Source organism: Onychostoma macrolepis, chromosome 20 (assembly GCF_012432095.1).
Source record: "Onychostoma macrolepis isolate SWU-2019 chromosome 20, ASM1243209v1, whole genome shotgun sequence".
Lineage (NCBI taxonomy): Eukaryota > Metazoa > Chordata > Actinopteri > Cypriniformes > Cyprinidae > Onychostoma > Onychostoma macrolepis.
Window position 1 is genome coordinate 17533493 of NC_081174.1, and position 18701 is coordinate 17552193.

At 35.6% G+C, this 18701-nt stretch overlaps 2 protein-coding genes across 2 annotated transcripts in view; one reads left to right on the forward strand and one right to left on the reverse strand.

Annotated features, from left to right (window-relative positions):
- ppp4r4 (protein phosphatase 4, regulatory subunit 4) overlaps nucleotides 1-12385 on the forward strand; it is a 25990-nt gene extending 13605 nt beyond the window's left edge. Inside the window, exons 8-25 of the mRNA XM_058755774.1 lie at nucleotides 407-528; nucleotides 3098-3220; nucleotides 3321-3484; nucleotides 6773-6892; nucleotides 7018-7095; nucleotides 8021-8104; nucleotides 8891-9073; nucleotides 9161-9266; nucleotides 9348-9495; nucleotides 9606-9747; nucleotides 10001-10039; nucleotides 10176-10247; nucleotides 10424-10487; nucleotides 10613-10690; nucleotides 11170-11260; nucleotides 11414-11475; nucleotides 11566-11722; nucleotides 11876-12385. Coding sequence (XP_058611757.1) covers nucleotides 407-528; nucleotides 3098-3220; nucleotides 3321-3484; nucleotides 6773-6892; nucleotides 7018-7095; nucleotides 8021-8104; nucleotides 8891-9073; nucleotides 9161-9266; nucleotides 9348-9495; nucleotides 9606-9747; nucleotides 10001-10039; nucleotides 10176-10247; nucleotides 10424-10487; nucleotides 10613-10690; nucleotides 11170-11260; nucleotides 11414-11475; nucleotides 11566-11722; nucleotides 11876-11921 — 1879 coding nt within the window. The 3' untranslated portion in view covers nucleotides 11922-12385. The remainder of the gene's footprint in view (nucleotides 1-406; nucleotides 529-3097; nucleotides 3221-3320; nucleotides 3485-6772; nucleotides 6893-7017; nucleotides 7096-8020; nucleotides 8105-8890; nucleotides 9074-9160; nucleotides 9267-9347; nucleotides 9496-9605; nucleotides 9748-10000; nucleotides 10040-10175; nucleotides 10248-10423; nucleotides 10488-10612; nucleotides 10691-11169; nucleotides 11261-11413; nucleotides 11476-11565; nucleotides 11723-11875) is intronic.
- On the reverse strand, nucleotides 12376-18701 carry serpina10a (serpin peptidase inhibitor, clade A (alpha-1 antiproteinase, antitrypsin), member 10a). The gene is made up of 5 exons (XM_058755775.1): nucleotides 18545-18701; nucleotides 14980-15550; nucleotides 14327-14600; nucleotides 13968-14115; nucleotides 12376-12963 (listed from the first exon to the last, which is right to left on the reverse strand). Exons 2-5 carry the CDS (start codon nucleotides 15542-15544, stop codon nucleotides 12775-12777), a joined length of 1176 nt encoding a protein of 391 aa, XP_058611758.1. The 5' UTR covers nucleotides 15545-15550; nucleotides 18545-18701; the 3' UTR covers nucleotides 12376-12774.

Here is an 18701-nt window from a genome sequence, read left to right on the forward strand (position 1 = left end):
TGAAGCAGAGCTTTCGTTAAAAAGAACATTTTGTTATTTGAATATCTAATGCTGCCAAATCTAAATGACTTAATCCTATATGGAAGAGTACTGACATTGACTCAAAGACATTAGATAGAAAAACAGAGTATACTGTATAATTTAAGTATTATTTAAATAACGTGTTTGTTTTTATCTACATTTTTTAGTTCATGAGTATTTGTTTTTGCCACTTGTTTTGAATGTGAGACATTTTCTCCCACATATTTAAACCAAGGGATGCAAGTTTTTCACAATGTGACAGACTGATGCTTAAACTTAAGCACTTTGGGATATTCTGTTTGAAATAACATCTCCACTAAACATTTATGTGTACAGTATCAGTATGGCTCATAAGAAAAGTTTGTCTATATTTGCTCTTTCCCAGGCTGGACCACACTAAGGTTGAAGTGCTCCCTGAACTGGTTGAGCTGGCTCAAGATGAAGCCAGTACTGTGAGACTGGCAGCTTTTGACACCATCATCAACCTCTTAGAAATGTTTGACAGTGGTAAGCCTCTCACAGTGTTTATTGAATTAATTTGATTCTCAAGTTAGTTGTTTTATTAAAACATAAATGACAACCATTATTATTGTAATAAAAATACTCCTCATATGTGGATAAATACTGTATGTAGTTGGTATTCTTTGTTTAAGTATCTAACAAAAATGAAGCTTATTTTTAATGTAATTCTACAAGTAAAATAGTTTGTTTTTTAATGCACTGGTTAATTTTGAAATTTTAGGCTATTTTGCTTTTCTTCTTTAAGGCTAATGGGAAGAAAACATCCAAAATACACATTTAAGTGTTTATTTTATTAAACCTTATCTATTTGTGTCAGTAGATTTGAATTACAGTACATATTTAAAGACATTTGATCAGTTTTTCTGGCTGTTGACAGTATTTTCTGATTAATGGAGTGATAAAAAGACATATTCAAAATCTTCTGAATGACCAAATGAAACATGAATTTTAAACCTGGCTTCATCCAATGCTCATACTTTTGTTCTGGAATTGTATGCAAATTAATGTGTATTTCATTAAATAATGCCTCATTTGCATACAGTGAGGAAAATAAGTATTTGAACACCCTGCTATTTTGCAAGTTCTCCCACTTAGAAATCATGGAGGGGTCTGAAATTGTCATCGTAGGTGCATGTCCACTGTGAGAGACATAATCTAAAAAAAAATCCAGAAATCACAATGTATGATTTTTAACTATTTATTTGTATGATACAGCTGCAAATAAGTATTTGAACACCTGAGAAAATCAATGTTAATATTTGGTACAGTAGCCTTTGTTTGCAATTACAGAGGTCAAACGTTTCCTGTAGTTTTTCACCAGGTTTGCACACACTGCAGGAGGGATTTTGGCCCACCTCCACACAGATCTTCTCTAGATCAGTCAGGTTTCTGGCCTGTCGCTGAGAAACACAGAGTTTGAGCTCCTCCAAAGATTCTCTATTGGGTTTAGGTCTGGAGACTGGCTAGGCCACGCCAGAACCTTGATATGCTTCTTACAGAGCCACTCCTTGGTTATCCTGGCTGTGTGCTTCGGGTCATTGTCATGTTGGAAGACCCAGCCTCGACCCATCTTCAATGCTCTAACTGAGGGAAGGAGGTTGTTCCCAAAATCTCGCAATACATGGCCCCGGTCATCCTCTCCTTAATACAGTGCAGTCGCCCTGTCCCATGTGCAGAAAAACACCCCATGCTTCACAGTAGGGATGGTGTTCTTGGGATGGTACTCATCATTCTTCTTCCTCCAAACACGTTTAGTGGAATTATGACCAAAAGTTATATTTTGGTCTCATCTGACCACATGACTTTCTCCCATGACTCCTCTGGATCATCCAAATGGTCATTGGCAAACTTAAGTCGGGCCTGGACATGTGCTGGTTTAAGCAGGGGAACCTTCCGTGCCATGCATGATTTCAAACCATGACGTCTTAGTGTATTACCAACAGTAACCTTGGAAACGGTGGTCCCAGCTCTTTTCAGGTCATTGACCAGCTCCTCCCGTGTAGTTCTGGGCTGATTTCTCACCTTTCTTAGGATCATTGAGACCCCACGAGGTGAGATCTTGCATGGAGCCCCAGTCCGAGGGAGATTGACAGTCATGTTTAGCTTCTTCCATTTTCTAATGATTGCTCCAACAGTGGACCTTTTTCACCAAGCTGCTTGGCAATTTCCCGTAGCCCTTTCCAGCCTTGTGGAGGTGTACAATTTTGTCTCTAGTGTCTTTGGACAGCTCTTTGGTCTTGGCCATGTTAGTAGTTGGATTCTTACTGATTGTATGGGGTGGAGAGGTGTCTTTATGCAGCTAACGACCTCAAACAGGTGCATCTAATTTAGGATAATAAATGGAGTGGAGGTGGACATTTTAAAGGCAGACTAACAGGTCTTTGAGGGTCAGAATTCTAGCTGATAGACAGGTGTTCAAATACTTATTTGCAGCTGTATCATACAAATAAATAGTTAAAAAATCATACATTGTGATTTCTGGATTTTTTTTTTTTTGATTATGTCTCTCACAGTGGACATGCATCTACGATGACAATTTCAGACCCCTCCATGATTTCTAAGTGGAAGAACTTGCAAAATAGCAGGGTGTTCAAATACTTATTTTCCTCACTGTATTTCAACATAACATTTCAGAAAACTTTTAATACAAAACAATTATCTTAATGTATACATAATGTGATTAATCAACTGGGGAGGTATGGTGATATCTATGTAGTGTCTTGCTTTAAGGGATATTACCAATGTTAATATCAGCTTTTCTGCTGTGGATGTCAGACAATCTGAAATGCAGTTAAATTACAGAGAAACAGAGAGGTGTGAAAACATTTGCAGAGTACAAACAGAGTACTGTTTGAAACATGCTGCATATCTGCTCATATCATCAGACACAGCTTCTTTTTATTTCCATATCTTAAGCACTTTATTTTGCATGCTGGGACATCAGATTCAGATACTGGCATGTGGCTTCTTTGTGAAAATATGTTGAAACTTGTCTCGCACTCTTCTCTGTCATCCTCTCACCCTCCCCTCTCTTTTCTGTCACCATTTTTCATAGATGATAGGACTTGTGTCATATTTCCCTTGGTGAAGGCATTCTGTGAAAAATGCTTCAAAGGGGATGAGGCAGTGCTGGCCTCCTTGTCCTTCCAGTATGGAAAGCTTTGTCACGGGCTCTCAGGTGACTGTCCGCTTCCTTTTTTTTTTACCTCTTTCTGAAATGTTTTAGGATTACAGTCCATGAGTCATAACATGGATTTTTGTTTCTCTTATTTGAACAGATTCATTTACTGACGAGCAGCACCTCTGGTTTCTGGAGTTTTATAAGAAGCTGTGCTGTCTGGGTTTGCAGCATGAAAATGGGCATTGCGAGAGCCAGCCCTACCCATTGGAGCTGGAGAACAAATACGCCCTAGTGCGCAGGAACTGTGCCTACAACTTTCCTGTGAGTTTCCCTGCCTTGAATCTATATGTGTTTTGGTCTGAAGTCTATACAAAACTGCTTTGCTAATTATTGTAAGTCTTAATAAATGCTTTTGCTTGGAAAGTTTATTTTTTCAGAATAATTTTGATTTGAAGGCCTTTTGGCCAACCAATATTTTCAGGCACTGTTATCTATTTTTAACGTCTGTCAGTGGAGCCAAAGTCTTCTAGAATAGCTCAACAGCTCATTTGAGGAAATTAGACCTCTGTCTGCTCCATCGTCACTGTCTGAAGTGGTCCTTTGTTGTTAGTGTGGTTATATATAGCTGCAGTCACTCAGAATGAGTTTGCGAAAAGTCTGAGATGTAGGTGGCTGAAAGAAACCAGTCACTTTTTAAGAGGGACACAAAAGCATGATGAAAGTGTCATAAAAGTAGCCTTCGTGATTTGTATGTTACATATATGTTGTTATTCACTGATAATGTTTTCTTGCAATGGGCTTCTCTCAGTAAATTTTCATGAATGTATCAAGATTTTCTTTTTTTGAGTGACAAATGAAATTTTATTCTGTTCCTCTTGTATTTCGGAACACTTAAAATATAGCAAACTGAAATATAGTTAAATTGTCCACTTATATAATACTTTATAGTGTTTCTATTATGTTGTTTTGGAGCTTCACATCCCTAGTTCTTTTAATATACTGTATATATAAAAAAACTAGTGCTGTCAATCGATTAAAAAAATTAATCTCGTTAATCACAGTCACGGGCTGTGATTAATCATGATTAATCGCAAATTTAAAATACTAGGATTTACCTGTAAATGTGTTGAAAAAGAAATGCATGAAACTAGTTTAAGGAAACAGAACCTTTTACACTTCCGCCAGGTATGAGACATAATCCTTATTATTCTTTTATCATTATTCTTTTGTTTTTATTCAGCCATTATCGGCCTTTAAACTGGCAATGAAACGTTTACCAAGCCACATCGCTTCAATACCAGTATACATTTACCCAACTATTATCAAACGTATTTCTAAATTAATACAAAAAATCTTTTTCTTGCACCCTCATGCCATCCCATGTGACTTTCATTTATCAGATGAACACAAACTAAGAGTTTTAAAAAAAAATCACGTGTATGGGACATCCAAAAATGACACTTCAAAAACAACAAAGTGAATATGACAGTAACGCAGTAACGTGTCCTCTTAAGTGAAATGATAGGCATATGTAAGAAGGATACAATACTAATATTTTAAACTTGACCGTCGTGTTCACTTTGTGTGGGTTCTGAAGTGGTTCTGTTTTGTATTATCTGGACTAAAAATCTTTGCTTGTGTTCATCTTAAGAAAGAAAGTCATAAACATCTGGGATGACATGAGGGTCAGTAAATGATGAGAGAATTTTCATTTTTGGGTGAAGTATCCCTTCGAAGAGCAAGATGTGATGCAGAGGCTAGAAACATATTCCACACAGAATACTAGAATGTGTTGAATTAATGAGGAGAGCCATTGAATTAAAACATACAACATTAACGTTTTGAAAGGCCACTTTTTTTTTTTCTCTGCAAATATTGATAAATAATTATTTGTTACTAATTAGATTAATTAATGAGCAAATCGTGTAATTATTAAGATTAAAAAAAACAAAAAAACAACAACATTGACAGTCCTGATTCCTACTCAGTGTGTCATATAATGACATATTATAAATACAACTCATCCACTACCTGGTGAGAACATCACTAAACATGAATTACAATTAATTTAACAAACAATGCTTATTTAAACACTTTTGGAGATTTTTAATTAATTAAGAAAATATTTCCACAAAAATATTAATGGTATTTAAATTCTCATCACTGATCTTATTTGCACTCAATCTTGTGCATTCAGCCAATATATTACACAGCTAATGGTTCCATCAAAACAGAACAAATAATGAATAAACATTTTTTGGGAAAATGCAACTTTGCTACCTCAATATGCTTGCTCGGATTTGATGGTGAACTTTTGAAGCCAGACATTTACCTGATGAAAGTCATAAATGAAGTAGAAATATGTGTGCTTGATGCATGAAACAATGATCATTGGTTCTCACATCAGACACTCACGTTTGAGCTTCCGTTTACCATATTTAATGTGCATAAGATAAAATAAAAATGTAATGTACTTTTCAAGATGAAATACAATTGTAAGGAGTAAAAAGTACTGTTTTTTCTTCAGAAATGCAATCAAGTAAAAGTACAAGTAGTCAGTTTAAATTGTACTTGAATAAAGTACAAATCCCCCAAAATAATACTTAAGTAAAGTAATCAAGTAAAATTACTCAAGTATTTTACACCTCTGATCATGTGTTTATTATCTTTTATAATCTATAGTCGCTGTTGTCATGTTTATTTCTGCTGTGTAAAAGCCTTAACATGTTTGCTCTGCTGAAACTCACGTTGTTTGTGATGTTACAACCACCTCTCCGTTCTTAAGTTGCGAGGTATACATTTCAAGTATAATACACATTAGTAAAAGGATCTATTTAAATTTTTATTTGTCTATATACACTTTGAGCAGCCACGGTACATTAAAAAAGTAGCCCAAAAAACCGCAACCCGCTCTGTCATTTTTCCCGAGACTGTATTTTCAAAATAGCCCACTTGTGCCGCTGCCCTGGCAACACTGGTTCGCTCTCTGTACCCTCATCACACAATGATAGATAACCTTCCGCGCTGTGATGACGGGAAGCAGTTGGAGTCAAACCATATCAAACGATTAATCTGCGTTAAATAAAAATGCGTTAATTTTTTTTATTAATCGCATGCGTTAACGCGTTAACGTTGACACCCCTAAAAAAAACAATAGTTTTTATTTTTATCTGAACTACACTACCATAGTAGACATCATACTACATCAAAAATACAGTAAAAACAGTAGTACTGTAAAATATTATTACAATTGAACTGTTTTCTATTTGAATTTGAATTTGAATTTATTCCTGTGATGACAAAGCAGCCATGATTCCAGTTTTCAGTGTCACACGATCCATCAGAATCATTCTAATATGCTGATTTTGATTTGGAAACATTTCTTATTATTATCAGTGTTGAAAACCGTTGTGCTACTTAATATTTTTGTGGAAACCATGATATTTGTTTCAGGATTCTTTGATGAATAGAAAGTTCAAAAGAACAGCTTTTATTAGAATTATTTAGTAGTATTTATATTTTAAGATTACTTTCTTGAATAATTTATAAGCATATTTCTGTGTGTCTGGAGTCTTGTCTGTAGAGTTTCTTCTCTGTATTTATTTTCAGGCCATAGTGTTATTTGCCGATCCAAACCACTTTCTGTCTGAATTATATCGTACCTTCTCAAGTCTTTGTCATGATCCTGAGATTTCAGTACGGAGGACGGCAGCTGGTGGTTTCCATGAGGTACAAACTCAGAAACTCATTTAAACATATTTTTGTCATAGTACATAATGTGACTCACATTTTGACAGTAGCAGTGTCTCAGTTCAGAATGTACAATAGCATCTTTTCTAATCCCTCTGCATTAGGTGGTCAAATTGCTGGGCCCAAATGTGCATTACATACACAAAGAGCTAATCACTTTGCTGCAGGATGACTCATTAGAGGTAAGACCTGAATAAAGGTTTGTTTGTGTGTGTGTGTTTGTTTATTAAAAGAGCTTTCAGCTGTCTGTGACAGCTTCAGTCAGCACAGTCATTTCCTTGGCACACTGTGCTGTGTGAGACATGGCAACTTTCTTCACAGAAAGATTCGGTCTTTCTCAGAGCCTCTACTGACCGCTGAGTTCACTTGAACAAATAGCCGTCTGACCATTCAAAACCCCCTCCTCGCAAGGCCAACGGAGCTTATGTAACTTCTGTATTTGGATGCACATTAGTTAGGCAAGAAATTCCCTTCTGGAGTGTGTGTGTGAAGCAGAGAAATAAAATTATTTGGTTCTGTCTTTGTAAAAAATGAACTACTGTACCTGTAGACCTTAAAGGCAAAGTGTGTAATTTCTGCACCACTTAAATGGAATTGGAAAAAATGGCAGGTTTTCCAAAAACTGCAATTGATCGCAATTTGATTTGATATTTGAATACTGTTTTTTGCATCAAAAACATTACACACATCACCTTTAACACCAAACTACCAAAAATTCCTCATAGGCGCCAGACATACCGTGCCTACGTGTGTGTATGAAGATGTGTGCACAAGTGTGTGAGTCTTTGCGGAGGTTGCATTGTACCTCCCTAGCTAAGGCTAGAGTGTGGTATTGTTTATTCTGTCATGATCCTCTGAGTGGTGTTAGTCACACACTGCATTAGCATCCACTATAGTGCAAAGCTCCCTGAGCCATCAGACATAGTGATTTTCATGATTAATGATGATGGAAACCCAACATTATAGACTATCTATTATAGTCAATGATCTCACACCAGCTTATCTTTTAGAATCCCTTCCTGAGGTCAGCAGAAATATGTTTCTGAAACATCTGATGACGAGAAGGCTTTGTTGATTTGCCTTAGCTCAGTGCTTTTGAATCTGCAGGTATTGGATGCTCTGTTGAACAATCTTCAAGAGACTTTAGAGCTGGCCACGTCCAGAGGGGAGGGAGCAGGACCTGAGAGCAAGGTACCTTCTTTACTTTTTGATGCTTGATTAGTTAGAATTTTCTCTTGTGACTCTTTTTAGACTTTTAGTTTTACCTGCAATATTTATGGCCTTAATTGTAATAAACAAAATACTAAACATTTGAATTATGTCGTTATTTAAAAATATTTATGAAAATAATAATAAATAATTATTTTAAATAATAATATGTAATTATAATAAAATTATTTATATTTGAATTGCAATTATTAGCAAAATGCCAAGAACTGTCAAACGTAGAATAATAAAACAACACAGATAGTATGAGGCTTTAAGTACTTCTAATTACTGATGAATTAAATGATATTCAGTATATTGAAGTCTCTTAATGTTCAGAATTTTGGGTTGGTTAAGAATTTTTAATGTTTTTGTAAGAAATATTTTATTTTATTTTATGGAAAAAACCCCCCAGTAAAAACAACAATATTTTAAACAGTGTTCTATTTAACAGTGTTCTATTTTGATATATTTTAACATATTCCTGTGATGGCAAAGCTGAAATTTCAGCAGCCATTACTCCAGTCTTCAATGTTACATGATCCTTCCAAATTCATTGTAATATGCTGATTTGATGCTCATGAAAATGTCAAAAATAGTTGTGCTGTGTAATATTTCTGTGGAAACCATGATACATTTTGTTCAAGTCTTTACTGTCACTTTTGATCAATTTAATGTGTCCTTGCTGAATAAAAGTATTGATCTGAAAGAAAAAAAAAAGTGATCCAAACTGTTGCAATAGTAGTGTATGTCTCACTCTCACCCTTACAGCAGGTGAATATACCAGACTTGGTGCCTGCCTTGGTAGCAGCGGAACAGAAAGCGGCCTCCTCGCTGCACTGGCGGGTTCATGAGAAACTCCTGCAGTGCTACTCCTGTCTGCCTCGTGTCATCTCTGGAGACCAGATCTACTTCCGCTTCTTTCAGAGGATGTTCTGCATCATCACTACCAATGTAAACCTTCTACACGCACACTCCTGCCTGTACGTCTCTCAATTTTAATTGTATATTTCATTTGTCCATCTGTTAACACTGTCCTAGAATGTTCTGCCGGTCCAGCGGGAAGCTGTCAGGACGTTATGCGTGTTCTTGCGCTATAACCGCAAACAGGAACAGCGGCAAGAGATAATCAGCAAAATAAAACAAGGTAAAAAAGCAGGATCTGCTTGTATTACATTTTTGTGAATGAGATTCAGAGAATCAGGACTGTCTCTCTTCTGAATTTAAGAGCTTGCTCAAGGTAGAAGCTACTGGAACAGGCTTCGCTATCTGGACCTGTGTGAAATCACAATAGACCTCTTCTCCAAATCGTATTTTTGCAAACATTTCCTTACTCCAGCGCTTGAGTTGGTCAGTGACCCTGTAGCCAATGTCAGGTGAACAGCTCACATTTTTTTAACTTCTGTTATTAACTTCTGTTACTAATGCTTTAACATATTACTGCTTATTGTTTGTTTTATTCAACCAAAAATAAACATTCTGGCAGGTACAAGCTCTGTTATATGTTACCCAAACTGAGATCCACCATCAAGCCAGCAGACAAACATCTACTTCAGCAGCTGGAGTTTTGTGTGCGGAAATTGTTGTGCCGTGAGAAGGACAAAGATGTAGTGGTAACTTTGCGTAAGGTGAGTCTCTCATTATTAAAGTGTGGTCACATTAGCAAAGCTTTGTATGAAGATCCATGTATGAAGTAATGCTTACAGAGAAGTTACTTTCATGTCAAGCAGTTTTCTGCTGATCAACACTGTTAATTCACATGATCAACTTAAACCCACTGTTTCGCCTATTAAAACAGTAAATGTGAAGATTTTTAATATATTGATTATTTCATTAATAGAAGTAATTAAATCCTTGAACTGTTTTATTATGTTTTTTTAGACAGTTCTAGAGCTGGACAAAATGGACATAACAGAGCCGGTATGACAGATCTGTTACTTTGACCCTTTTCATTTAGTTGATTTGACAGTTTTTATACACCATTTTTTATTTTTCTGAACACTGTTGGCTGACTTTGTTTCATGGTTTGTGTTGAAATTACTTTTTATATTTATAGTATCATAAAAGGCATGAAAGAGAGCTTTTGGATCAGAAAAAAGAGAAGGAGGAGACTCTTTTACTTGAAATGGTGAGCGATTTACTCTTTTTAATCAGTTAATAAAGTTTTTACACCAAAACAATTTTATTTGTCCATTTTTGGGCCTGAAAAGACACAGGTTTTTCATTATGTGTAAATTTAACTTTTTGATGTCATAAATATAATTTTAAACATTACTGCTGTGTGTGTGTGGTTTTGTAACACAGGAACTGCTAGAACGACAGCAGAGTGAGGCGAAACTAGCTGGAGATAAACAGTCGGAGAAGAAACGTGAGTGACGTTCATTCATGCACCCTCTCTCTCAAACTTTGGATGTTTTACTAGCTTACACATGGACATTTCTCAAATGCATGTGGGTGTTTACTTGTTTAGTTTATAATGCTTTTGTAATGCAGAACGAGACAGCAAGTCAGGCCTCTCTGGTAGTAAAGGAATGTCAGGATCTACATCAGGAGCAGCATCCTCTTCTGCTGGTTAGCATCCTTCCTGATGTACATTAATGCTAACCGAATAACAAAAACATTGCATTTGTTTTATATATACACTACAATTCAAAAGTTTGTAGTCAGTAATTGCTTTTTAAAGAAATTAATACAGCAATTACGCATTAAATTGATCATAATTGACAGATTTTTTAATCTTCTATTTATCAAAGAATAAATAGGAAGTTCAGCAAATGCTATTAGAATGATTTCTGAAGAATCATGTGACACTGAAGACTGGAGTAATTATGCTGAAAATTCAGCGTTGCTATTTATGCATTTTAAAATATATTAAAATAGAAAACAGTTACTGTATTTTTAATCAAATGGTGAACATAAGAGTCCTCTTTCAAAAACATTTAAAAATTTTTACCAACCTAATTTTTTAAAACATTTTTACAAATGACAAAGGTTCTGAAGGTTTCAGAATTGGAAGATGCATATTTTCCCAACACTCATAATGTTTGCAGGTAAGGAGATGCGAAGGGCCAAACTAGCTCGCAGTCGTTCCCTCAGCGGTCATCCCTCGACACCCAAGATGACAAACCCAGACAAATCCTTGTACGTAACATAATCATCTCATCGCTCTTGTGCTGCTATTGCAGTGGATTGCACCAGCTGAGTTCTGTCTGGATTTTGAATTTTATCATGAATTTGCCATGACCCATCACCAGTAGTTACATAGCATATTTATACTCATTATTTTCTCTTTAGAAAAGTGAAGGATTCAGGAAGTTGCCCTGGATCGGGAAAGAGCGCTATGTTACCATTAAATGGTATCTAATGAAATTTAATCATGAATTATAATGACTTGTGCTCTTTGCTGCAAACGTTCTATCATTTACCTGTACTCGTTTGTTTTCCAGACGATAACCTGCGACCCCACCACTTTAATGTTGCTTCATCAATCTCCTCCAGCCCATCCTCCTCCTCCATGCCTGTCCTGATCCGCAGCAACACGAGCAGCTCTGTGGATCACCGGAGTAACGGGAATAAAGACACACAGTCTAGGAAGCTCTCTGTGTACGTAGTGCGATCCTGCACTGTCTAACCTTAATCTTATAATCTTTTATTAATCATAACATGTTGGGTGGAATTATTTTATGATTATAAACTGGAATGATTCAGCCAAACTGAGCTTGACCTGTGTGATGTTTTTCTATTTGTGTCTGACAGACAGCGGAAGTCAAATTCGTTTGGAATGCAGTCGGGGAGAGAGTGATTACCACTTTGCCTTGTGACTTAAAGCCCCTTTCTACAAGACTTTTCATTCTGCAGCAGCAGTGTCCCTCCATTTTGATGTGTCCATTCTCTTCTATACCAGAAACAGCTTAAGATATGCTGGGGCATCAGTTAAGGTCTGCATTGATCCATCTCTGCCTTATTTGACACGAAAACTCGCACCATATGTCATAAAACGAAAACGAGAGTTGAGGAGTAATTGAATGTATTTAATTTACTGCCTCATTATTTTGTTTCTTGTATTATAGCATGCTTTGCAAATTCTCTGTTTTATATTTTTGAAGTGGCTAAGAGAAAAAGAAGCACTATGTATTTTTATGATTGAAGAGTTTTGGAACTCTCCATCCCATCCCACCAATGAGATTGTGCCTGGTGCTGCCCAGCACCTGATTGATTATCGCCAACATCTTAGTACCCAATGAATAAAATTCATGTTGAATATGACGTGCTTTAATGAGTTACATTTGAACAGCCTGTTAAAGTGCTGATAAGAATACTATGCTGATACTGACAAATCTCCAGAAGCACAAAAAACAAGTTACTTGTCACATGTAACATTATACTGTGTGGTTAACACTTCATCACGCCATCAGTAAATCTCCTTAATCAACCATTTCAGAAAACACTATACATTTACAGTTATTTTCTTATCAGACATTGTATTGTTATTATATTGTACTGATATTTTTGTTTTAAAACATTAAAAACACTATTCTGTTACATTACACAAATAAATGTTAAATTCTAAGTTGGTTTTTCAAGCAAAACAACAGGTTAATCTATGAGTAGGAATAAGACTGCAAGTACACCATTGGTAGTTTGTCAATTCATAATTAGTTCTTAGTTGGGTCGACCACACGTCCTATGTAGAGGATGCATTGTGTGGCCTCATGGTAGACGACAAAAATGAAGGGTCGGTTGAAAGTGAGCCTTGGAGGAAGAGGGGTCATAAAGAGATTGCTGGAGGCATCGGCCACTGAGCCTCCGGTCTCATCCACCTCCACAGTGACCTTCTGTACCACCTGGAATCAAGAGGCATTGGTCAATGCATGCTGATATATCACATTTATATATTTATTATGATATATTAATTTTAAAGTGTGTGTATGCATCCTTGATGAATAAAATAATTTCTTTCAAAATCAAATCTTATGGACCACAGCATATATATATATATATATATATATATATATATATACACACATATATATATATACACATACACAGTGGTGGCCAAAATTATTAGAACACTAGTATTATCACCAGCTAAAAAATGGTTTTAAGTTTCTATCTTTTGCTGTAGTGTGTCAGTAGGAAACTGTGACAACTTCTCCAAGATGCTTCAGGAAACAGCAAAAGATAGAAATAACTGACTTAAAACCATTTTTTTTAGTTGGTGAAAATACTAGTGTTCTAATAACTCTGGCTGTTGGTCCATAAGATTTGTTTTTGAAATAAATTATTGCTTTTATTCATCAAGGATACATTGAACTGATAAAAAGTGACAGTTAAGGACGTTTACAATGTTATTAAAAAAAAATGATTTCAAATAAATGCTGTTCTTTTGAACATTTTATTCATGAGCACCAAATCAGCATATTAGAATGATCTCTGAAGGATTGTATATCATTGAATACTGAAGTAATGGCTGCTGAAAATTGAGCTTTGCCATCACAGGAATAAATTACATTTTAGAATATTCAAGTAGATAACTGTTTTTATAACTTGTAACATTATTTTTCAATATTACTGTTTTTATTGATTAAATTAACGCAGCCTTGGTGAGCATAAGAAACTTCTTTCAAACACATTAAAAAAAAAAAAAAAATATATATATATATATATATAGCCTAACCCCAATTTAACAGTAATATAATAAACAGTAACGTACAGTGAATAATATATACACACAAACACATCAATGTTATGAAAATACTTGCTAAAATCGCGGGTAACTGGTAGACATGAAAAATGCATTGACATGAAAATCTTTGACAGTGTCCTTGTATTGTTGGAAAGATCTCACCTCTGACAGTTGCAGGCCTTCATCGCTGCTGATTCCAGAGAGATTTGCAGTATTCCCAAAGATCTCTTTAATGCCCAGGCTGGGCAGACTCATACTTAGTGAGTTGGACTGCTTCAGTGAAAATCTGGGCAACTGAATCTCCAGCTTCCTGAGGACAGACAAAACTGATATTTAGAGATCAACAGAAATGTGTCTTGAAATGGCATGTTTCTACAGGGTAACTACAAACTGTTTCGAAGATTGTCATATGATTGCTCACGGCTGCTCAGCATGAGTTTGATGGAGATTTGAGCCATTTAAGCACACACACACACACACATTGATTTGTGAAAATGTGAGAGACTGATTACATGACTCACGTTTTTTTCAGCTTTTCAACCCATCCACGAAACACTTGACCAGTCATGGATTCATCAACGTAGGTGTAGTCCACATCTTCATCTGGAAGAAGGACAAGCATGGCAATGCCCTCCACACAGGGCAGTTTCAGAATGCCAACCTTTAACATGGGGTCATAGGCCAAGTAGTATTTGCCCGAATGGAGCATCATGGGCACTTGCACAATCTTATACTTGTTCACATAGAAACGCTCCTCTTGGGTGAAGGTAATGTTGAAGGGTTGCAGCCACTGACCTGTTAAAGACCAAGAGATCATCTTTTCACGTTCACTTTTTTTAAACTTATTAGACGCCTCTCTGGAATACCTGATTCTGATTGGTCAACCGTGGCATTCAGTGGTCAGATTGTTCATCTTGTGGATAGGCTAACTGTTTTGAACATTGTAATGGACTATTTTTCTTAGCGGACAGGTATTATTTAAACTCAGATCAATATTTTATACCTTTATATTCATATATTTGGTAAATAGCCATATAACAAGCAGGATAGTATACATTATCCCCTACATATATAATATTAGCATATATTAGAAAACAAAATATGCTAATATATAACAGTAATAGCAACTACTACTAATATTAATTATGACATTATTCACTTGTTTTTTCCTCACCTGTGAAGGAAGCCGCACTGATTAACAACGCCATGCTTTGTGGATCTACGTTCTCCACCACATCTTTGACCTTGTCCCCTGTTCGGCCTCTTACGTAATCATCGATGCTCCCTTTGGCCTGCTGTGCATTGGCAAAATTCAAATTTTCAACATCTGCATTATAAAACTGCTTAACCTGGTTGCTGAAGCCGTCATCTGCCTTGACGTCCTGCTTCATGAAGAGGCCAGTGGCCTGGATTTGAGCAGTTGTCTCCCTCAGCTGCTTGAGTAGGGTCTGAACCCGTTCTGGCTCTCCATCTTTCTCCGTGGAGGTCACACCTATACCCTGTAGCAGCTCGGTGAGAGTATCCCCACCAGCCCCAGCTGCTAACGTGGCTAAGGCCAAGGTGGTTCCGAGGGTTGAAACGGCTACATTGTCATCATTTGAGCTAGCAATCTTGCTGTACAACCGAGTAGCAAAGTCAGCATTCCTATTGGCAAGCTCGTCAACATCTGTGGTTTGCCCAAGAACGGACACAGCAAGGAGAGATGCTCTGACTAAGAGGGAGAAGATGCCGATCTTCATGATGCTCTGGTGAAAAACATTTACAGGCATATTATTTTATTCATCATCATGAACCAAATATAGCTTTATTATATAAAATAGCTATATTATATAAAGTCTGACATATGAAATAGTTTATTTAACTTTTCAACAAAATATAAACTAAGTTAAAAAAAGAAAATTTAAAAAAAGAAAGCAGATGTGTTATATATATTGTATCATCTTTAACACATCAGACTTTCATGGTTCGTACAGTATGAGAATATGGTGCTCACACTTGAGGAGAACAAAAACATCAATTTTATTCATTTTATTGGAAAAAATAAAAAAATTGGTTTGGTGCAGATGATATTCATATGGCCAAAAAGTAAGATCAAATTTTGATAAGCATGCAATGTAACTCAGATTTTTATAACAGTAAACATATGCTGACTGCTTACATGCAATGTTCCCTCTAAGCTGCGCGCGCGCGCGGCCGCGCACTTCTTCCACCGCAGCCGAGCAGAGAAATAATGTGCCGCGCACACGCTAAAATGAGTTGGGAAAGCCATTTGATTGTACTCTAGTTAAAACGAAAGAATTGCAATGCTCGGGTAAACCGCTATAGAGCTGGTGCCGCTATAGCGTTAGAACCGGTGAATGTGGTTTACAGGTTTCATAGAATGATGTGCGCCAAATGAGTCTCTGTAGAAACCGATGAAATAACTCAAATCGAGAGGCAACGCAAACACCGTGACGTGAAATAAAACGTCCTCGTGTATTAAAGAAGAGTGGCTTGATTAAGTGCTGGAAATAGCGGATGATTAACAGAACGTTAACAAAACTCTGAGACATTTACAGTCACACACAGGTGTATTGTGCAAACTGTACTTCATAGCGATGTTTAGATAACTATATAAGAACTTACAGATCTCAGTTTAAATGCTTCAGTTTGTTTTCTATTCTCTTTTGTCAGTTTAAATGCTTCAGTTTTGATGTATTGTATTATATTATATTATATTATGTTCGGCCTATATTATAAACCTAATAAATAATTGACCTTGTTTTTTAATGGAGTCACTTATGCTCATCAAGGCTGTATTTATTTGATCAAAATACAGAAAAATAAAACCAGTAATATTGTGAACTCTTAGGCAATTGCAATTTCTAATATTGGTTTTCTATTTTAATATATTTTTAAAATATAGTGTATTCCTGTAAAGCGAAGCTGTATTTTCAGCATCATTACTCCACTCTTCAGTGTCACATGATCCTTCAGAAATCATTCTAATATTCTGATTTATAATCAGTGTTGTTCTGCTTAATATTTTTTGGAACCTTTTTTCTTTGATTCTTTGATTAGGCTAATAAAACGTTGAAAAGAACAGCATTAATTAAAAATATAAATATTTTCTAACAATACAAGTCTTTGTTATCGCTCTTTATCCATTTAACACATCCTTGCTGAATAAAAGTATTAATAAAAAAATAAATAAGAAAGAAAAAATTGACTGACCCCAAACTTTTGAATAGTAGTGTATATTGTAACACAAAATTTCTATTTTGAATAACTGTTCTTTTTAACTTTTTATTTCTCAAAGAATCCTGAAAAGTATCACAGGTCCCAAAAAATATTAATCAGCACAACTTTTTTCAACATTTATTATAAATTAGCATATTAGAATGATTTCTGAACGATCATGTGACACTGAAAATTCAGCTTTGCTTCACAGGAATAAATTATATGTTAAAGTATATTCAAATAGAAAACTTTTATTTAAAATTGCAATAATATTTCACAATATTATTTTGTGAAATAATATTCAGTATTTTTTATCAAACAGACTCAGGGTTGATGAGCCTAAGAAACTTCTTTAAAAAAATTTACTGATCCCAAACTTTTGAACGGCAGTGTATTGTACTGTAAAAATGTTTTCTCAGATAACCTAAAATGTGCATCATTTAGTCACATCAAGGGTCAAATCAAATAGAAATAGCACATTAAAGTTAAAAGTTACACACTTGTTTGTGTGTGCGCTGTACAGGGTATAAAGGATGTTTTTGCTCAGGTGGCTGAAATGTCCGCCCAATAGAGAAAAGTTTTGCTCAGCAAGAGGGAACAATGCTTACATGAACTACATTTATATATTATTATTTGAGGATGAAACATCGAATGCAATGCAATGATTGAGAGATTTACAAATGTTCCTCAAAAGCCTGAACTATCATATTTGATAAAAGAATTATACTAAAATGCCTTTTACTTGCTAAAAAATAAGTGTGTAAATAAATAACTATCAATAAGTGTGTAAAAGGCATGTCGAATATTGTGCACAACATTTTTTTTCAGCAAAGCCATAACTAATGCTGATAATTTAAATGCCTTAGAAATTTACCTAGCCTATCGAATGTGATACAATAAGCTTTATAGGGACAAGGCATAATTATTATTAACAACAAAATGTAGTATATGAGAGCCAACGATGGAGAACACACAACTGACTGTCATCCATAAGCATGATTCTGATCTTTGAACTTTTGACAGGATATAGCTGTAAACAAATAACACGATTTGCAAATGATTGATTTATTTATGTCTGTTATGTCTTTGTTTATGGCCTTTTCATTGTAAAAATCTCAAATACTAAGTGATATTTGTAAATAGTTCGCAAAAACCAAATGGCAAATGCAGCTTGCTTGCAATGCAGAACGTTACGTAATGACTGTAGAACAGAATCAGTCTGTCATTCTCATCACAGCCAGAAATAACAGCTAAACAACAAAAAAAGCGTCGTTTAAATTGGGATATAAAGGATGTGAATGTGAAGCTCATGAACAGTTATGATGATGACAGGGTGTTGACAGTGCTATTTTAAGATTTCTTTCGCATACAGACTAACATACAGGGACATTGTCATCAAACATGACTGAAATGTTAAATAATTCAATAGTGTTCGAATCCATGTGCTTTAGCTACTACAGACATGCACGGAGATTTAAGCAGAAATATAGAAAATATATGGTGAAGGCCAAAGTACTTACAAATGTCTGATTCGACGTCAGTGCCTGATGTCCTTGTTAAACGAGTACAGAGAGGAATGTTTCAAAACCGTTCACTGCAAACACAAAGTAATTAAATCGACTAAACTAACAGTTCACATGATGTCGCCATCAATAACAAACCGTACGTACGGATATT